The sequence below is a fragment of the Ruditapes philippinarum genome, unplaced genomic scaffold (assembly GCF_026571515.1).
Source record: "Ruditapes philippinarum isolate M1 unplaced genomic scaffold, ASM2657151v2 ctg969_1_1_1_1, whole genome shotgun sequence".
NCBI classification, from domain to species: domain Eukaryota; kingdom Metazoa; phylum Mollusca; class Bivalvia; order Venerida; family Veneridae; genus Ruditapes; species Ruditapes philippinarum.
In genome coordinates, this window is record NW_026856978.1 from 162501 (window position 1) to 169518 (window position 7018).

General features: G+C 31.7%; 1 protein-coding gene across 1 annotated transcript in view; it reads right to left on the minus strand.

Moving 5' to 3' along the window:
- The window catches only part of LOC132748330 (uncharacterized), a 4574-nt gene extending 749 nt beyond the window's left edge, over positions 1 to 3825 (minus strand). The window contains exons 1-3 of the mRNA XM_060737912.1: positions 3822 to 3825; positions 3534 to 3575; positions 299 to 564 (exon numbers count right to left, since the gene is read on the minus strand). Of these exons, the coding sequence (XP_060593895.1) occupies positions 299 to 564; positions 3534 to 3575; positions 3822 to 3825 (312 nt within the window). The remainder of the gene's footprint in view (positions 1 to 298; positions 565 to 3533; positions 3576 to 3821) is intronic.
- Positions 3826 to 7018: the final 3193 nt, after the last annotated feature.

Sequence of the window (7018 nt, forward strand, 5' to 3'; positions counted from 1 at the left end):
AATGATCAGTTGGAAAATCTATGTTTGGTTCAGCTGAAGTAAAAATTTTAGATTTGATTTGATTTTCATACTTGAATATAATTGTTTGATGTGAATGTAAACTTATCAATGGTTTAACGGTAAAATATATATAACTATTAATAAGATATGACAGATTCTGAATTATAGTACTTGTCGGAAAAGTTAACATATAATACAAACGAATTTTTGTTTTATAAACTCAAATTAATAATCAGATTTAACATCATTAATTTTTTGTGACAAAATCCTTTTTAAATTGACGTCAATTTAAACTTACAGGATAATTCCAGTTTCCCCAGTCGTAGCATATAGATCCTATTTGTATATAGGTATGTCTAATTCCATACGGAATGTCTCTCTTTCTGCGGCTTTGACAGTTACTGCTGCTGCTATCGCTGCTGCTACCGCTACCGCTTTCACTGCTGCTATCGCTATCGCAATCGCTACCGCTATCGCTGCTGCTGCTGCTGCTGGATGACAGAAAGGATTTCCCAGACCTCAGTGGACAAGAGTAAAGGTAATAAGTTGTAGCCTCAGCGAAACCTGAAGTAATTGCAACAATTATAAGGCTACTTTTAATGATTCAATTATGTTCAAGGAATTTGGTGTTAACGAAATAAGATTCAGAACAGTTATTTTTACTCTGAACTTCTTTTATTGTCGTCTGTCCACTGAAAAACCTTTTTTTAAAATGTAAATTTATATTTTCTTCAACTGATTTACGCTGCTTCGTGATGTCCATTAGGTTTTATCTCTCAATAAAAATTAGTTACAAGTGGCGGCATGGCCGAATGGTTAACGCGTCGGACTAGTAATCTAATGATCGCTAGCCGCATGGGTTCAAACCCCGTCAAGGGCAAGTAGTTGTTTCCTTGAGCAAGAAACTTTACACTCATTGCCAAGTACTGGTTGGTTCCAGGAACGGATTCGAAGGTGTGTCTAAAAGCTTATAGCTTCCTACACAATCGAACTAAAATATAATTTGTATAAACCAACATTTGTTACTGATCCACATTATATATCATATTACATATGTATCAAAATCGAGAAAAAAATGATTTCAAAATAAACGGGACGGTAGAACGCCTATATTTTTCATATATCTTATTATGTAGAAAAGACCGATGCAAAGTAAAACACTCTAAGTGGCGAGTGGCATCCTCAAAAAGGTTATTTTTCCTAAAATTTGAAGAAAAAAAATCATATTTGGAAAAGTAATTGCTGAAGTCATGTACTGGAAAAAAAGATCGCCTATTGTGAACAGTTCATACAGGAGAACTGTAACTTATGGGATATTTATTTGTCACACAAAATTATGATGTGTTTAATTTACATTTTTTTTAACTCAGATGTTTTTGACATGAGGCCTACATCAAAAAGTCATCATATTAAGTGGATGACTTAAAAAATGAGAAAAGGATTAACATAACTTGATAGAAATAGGCAATGTACAGATCTCCACATAACTATAATAATTATGCCAAATTAAAATCAATTATAAAGAATTTCACCACAAAAGAACACATATCAATATTTGTATTTTAAATCTATTGTCATTATAATAAAGGTTTAAGTAGGAATCTATCAATAACGGACTCAATCTATTCTTTTAAATGAATGATTGATTAATGATGATTAGGCCGACCCATGAAAAAACCAACATAGTACAACAATTTCATGTTTTTACTTTTTACAAGTTTATGGAAATACAGTAATTCCAACTTACTAAGATACAATTTTTATATCGTTTCACTATTTAAAAGGTTTTTGAATATTTGTTCAAAATCAACATGTATATTGCCAGAAAAACAAATTTTTGACGTCACGATATTGTAAGTAGAACGTTAAAACGTCAATATAAGGTTAAGAAAATGGAATAAAGATCAAACAACTGCAAAATAGTACATTCATCATATTTGTACACAAGTTGTAAACGTTTTTCTACCGCGTTCTACAAAAAAGAAAGAAAGAAATAGTGCTCAAAGCATTTCCGAATCGGTCTGTTAAATGTTTCTGCTCTGATACATTAGTTCAGTATATGGGAAAGTATTGTGTACAAATCTTTCAAATGAAATGAGTTCTACAGGAAAAAATCAATTGTTTAAACATTACCCTAGAACAAAAAACATATTGCAGCCGTTGCCTTTTGTGTAATGCCCGTTTTTAAAATGTACGTCACGGTTATTTACTGCTTAATTTTAGTAGGCCGATAAAACACCAATTTCAATGCCTTCATTTGTTGTCATCCTGAAATTTGTAAATTGTTAAGGTCAGCTGACACTGACATCAAAAAAGAAGAAATATATTTGTGTAAATTATAATACCAATGTCAGTATGTTTACATAAATAAAAGTTTTCTTTGCATGACTTCTATTGCTATACTGTATATTTTTATACCCGTTACATCGGTGTAACAGTGCATTTAAAACCATACATTTGTAAACGTATCCATTTGTTAGAAAATAATTTTTTTCATATTTTAATTTAGTCGTCACTAAATGTATATGTATATAGAGAGAATGTTGCATGTAGTTGCTCAATGAAAATTAAACAATGAAGAATTGTATTTACACGAGTATTTTTTTTAAGATGAACTTCATATGCATGTTATTCTTCTCTCATATAAAAATCATTTTCGTTTATAAATAAAAATACCCTTTGAGATTTTGCGAGTGTCAAAGACTGAACGGATCTTTGTAAGCGAAAGTTCATTGCCCGGGTATTAATAGATTTCAAATCGTGTTTATCTTCTTTACTTTTTACATATTTTGTGTGTATAGCTGGGACAAAACAAATTAGTTTGTTGTTAGTGAAAAAGATTATACAAGTTATTAGTGAAAAGATTATACAAGTTATGATTGGTAAAGCATTGTGATCTAATCAATAAGGAAGTCTACCAGTTTAAAGGCAAATAATTTGCAAAATATGCGATGTAAAAGATTAGAGGCGTATACATTAAAATTTATGAAATTAAAGTAAACGCCTAATTTATGCATGAGAACTTTCATAGCCAGTTAAATGGATAAATTGTATGAAATAAGTCATGCATGTTTGAAATACGAAACGATTCTTTCTTTCTTTCTATGTTCATATTCTGTTGGTTTTATTGCTTGCATAATTTCCTCATACGGGTAACTTGTCTAGCAAAGTAATTTGAACTACATGCCCAGATCAAGTCCTTTTAATGACACTAAATCATTGAATAACACGGTGTACATGACAAAATTGTTGATATATAGTCCATTAAAGTGTAATCTTTATAAACTGTCTGATTTTTTCCATCCAAAAATGAATACATGATAGGAGCTTTCTAAGACCCCACACAAGTGTTGTTTTATCTGTTTTACTGAGTTGACTACAACCATAATCAATTATTCCTGGTCTTTTGGCATTTATCTTATGCAAATTCGGCCGATTTGTTTTCTTTTTATGAATTGATTTGGTGGATATGATTACACCTAATGAAATGATACACTATTGCAGTACATTCAATTTTGTGATAATGAACTTACCCGTTTCTCTTGCTGGCAAAACCAGAAGAATCAATGAAACACCTACAATAAAATTTAAAACAGAGATGATCCATATTTTCTGATTTAAGCTTGGGTTTACTTTCATTTATGTAAAAAAGCAGTTTACAAACATGTGGAGAAACAGCGGTTGTATTTACTTCATGAATTGAGATATCTATGAATTCCTACATGTGATTTTTAAGTGAATGTTGTTATCATGACAGATTATGTATCAGCAGTCAAGAAAATTAAAAAGGCGACTTATTATTTATCTATCGTTTAAATTACCCATTGTGGCTGAGTGGTTGCCTTTACAGAGTTCATCCTTTATCCGTGCGTGATCGTAAGAGGCGACTTAATGGGTTCGAATGACTGGAGTCTATTCATCTCTTAGCTCCAGCAGGTGATGTGGTTTTGACCCCTAGTGTTGCTTCAAGATTGCAACACCTGAGGGTAGACAAAATTTATTTTCGGCGCCTAAATTGTGTTGGTGCGTCATGAAACCAAACAACACAAATAAGTAATTTAAATTGCGATCAACATAGTTGTTTTACTAAATTATATCTAATAGTTAGTGTCAAAATCATCAAAGTGTACTCACAAAGACACAAGTTTTTCATGTTTCCCTTCTTTGATATGCAAATCTACAAATGGTGACCCCAAGAGATCTTGGTCTGGAAAAATATGTGCCTCAATATGAATTGATGCTTTCATTATGTATTATGTACATTGTGTTGAATAAGTTGGTACCGGAAAATGTTGAATAAAATATCGTTGATCCTGTTGAAGTGTTCTTATTTTTCAAATGATGTTAATGTATTAAATTCAAATGAAATATAAGTTTTGATTAAAATCTATTGTTTTCATAAACTCTGACAAATGGATGGACATAAAACACCAAAAAAAAAATAATGATAATAATAATAATAAAAATAAAAAATTAAAAAACAGCAGAAAAAAATATTAGCTGAAAAATCTTGAGAGTAATATTAAAATGTACTTACAGATTCGTAGCCTTTTGTGTTCAATTTGCTAGTCGATGTTTAGTTATCGTAACTTTATTTTCTATTTAGTTTATATATTCTTTTTGTAAAATTTTCAAGGCCAAAGGCGTTTGGTTGTTTGTTGCCTGTACATTTATCTTATCTTCCTTAAGATGGATGAAATGTAAAATAAAAAAAACAAAAGTAGAAACAATTTTTATATCCCGTCAAGGTTCGCAGATTTTTATTGTCAGTATTTATTGTCATACAAACTCTCCTGCCAGTGTTTCTAGGGGTGTTCAAATATGAATGTAACTTGGCCAATATCTCGCTTTTAACCACGTTTTTAACGAACTATGTACATGTATCGCATAGGATCTCAATTGATACATAAATACATACATGCAAATCAGTTCAGTCTAACTTTGACAATAGCTCCATTAACGCTATATACTCGTGTATACTAAAGCTCAAAAGGTTGGGAAAAGGTCTCCTCCCACTGACCAAATACGGTCCTATATAAAATACCGCTGTATTCTTGGTATATAGGCGAAATACATATTTAATGAAATATGTCGTGTTTATAGGAATAATGAAGATTCTTTTTAATCTGTAACAAAATTAAAAGTGGCGTTGATTCAGTAAAAAAATGCACCTCATGCACACCGTCCGAAAACTGCAACTTTGCCAAAAATGGTTGAAAAAGTTAAGGATTTGTTTGCTACTGATGCAAGATTTACATCTAGGTATAAAGCTAAATGCGTTGGTACCTTTGAAGGAGCCGCTCATACAGTTCGCAGACGTAATTTCTAAATGAGAAGGATAAGTGATAGATGGATACACCATCTCCTTACAAAAGAGCATAAAGTTGCTCGAGTAAGAATTTCCAAACAATTGTTGAAACAGTTCCTTAGATACAACAATCGATCTTTCGCAAATATCATCACTGGCGATGAGACGTGACTTTTATGAGCCCAAGCGAAGGACGCATAACAAAATATGGACAACCAAAGGAAGTAAAAGATCTTGCATAGTAAAACGCAGCATGAGCGTCATGTAATTTTCTTTACAAATCAAGGTCCTGCTATTCAAATCGCCGTACCAAAGGGTAAATCTGTAAATGCCAAGTTTTACAAGGCAAGGTCCTTCATAAATAAAAGAAATATTTAAGAAAAAAACCTCGACCAGCAAATAGTCTCCATGATGTCAGGTTGTTTCCTGACAATGCTTTGTTACACAAAGCGGTCATTGTAAGATAATATCTGAAACAGGAAAAGGTTGTCGAGATTCCTCACAATCCTAATTCGCCAGATCTTGCCCCTTTTGATTTTTTCTAAGGATAAAAACAAAACGCGAAAAAATCTCGGTTCGACTATTTTCCCGTGTCTGAACAGCTTACCTCGAAAAGATAATGAAAACGCATAAAAAATTGTCTTAAACTTTGAAATTTTGAAAGATCGAGATAAATATTTTGCACTGTCTGAAAATCTACGCAGTTGCAGTTATATTTCAACAGTCCTCGTACTCACCTCGATATATAGAAAATAATGGATGGGGGATCGGCTTTTGTATATAGGATTTTCTTTATGAATGAAATATAAGAAGAACCAATATTACTTTGCTTGGTCTTTTTGTTTAAATAAATATCATGTTTGTGTGATTTTTGCTCACCCTAAGCTTGATTTTTTATGTAAAATAAAAGTACCATAGTTTGACGGGTGTATTGTATTGGCTGTCGTTGAAGGAAAAGTTTATATTATTTATCATTGCAATTATATTTTTAATAAATACTATAATTGTGTCCGGTTTATTGCGTTCATTCAATTCCGCCTATCTTTGTTGTTATTGTTTATCATATTTTATACCGTTGCTTATACCACTGTTTTAATTTTTTTATTTTAAAATATATTTAGCGATATCAGTATCAAAGACTTGATACAAACATGATCCTTGTTTGCTATTGTCATAAAAACCTTCAGTAAACATACCTTTTGGTATTAGTACAATATCTTGTGTCTACGTGCGAATTTACCATTGTTTATTTTTCATATTTATACAACGTACATTATAAAATTTTTGTCATTGCATGTATTTGTGTTTTGTTGTTTATTAACGCGTATACCGATACATGATGATTAAGACGAAAAAAATTATCAGTCGTCTGCATATTAAACCGGAAGTAATGTACATGTTACATCAACAAACCTTAAAATGTTGTCTGTTTGTATCGGTTACTTTTGTAAAAAAATATCCTGCTTGAAACGCAGAAATACCAGTTTATCAAATAGATCGACTTTAGAGACTCCAAAACCAGGCTGCTCGGGTATTTATGAATGTGTATGACCAACCTAGTGATGATCTCAGAAAATCTCTACATTTTGTTACCAGTCAGGGCATGAATTGTGTTTAAAGTAATTCTTATGTTTTCCGAGTAATACATGGAACAGCTCCAACGTATCTCATAACTTTGTTAAATTGTGTGAGAAGAAAATACAGTCTAAG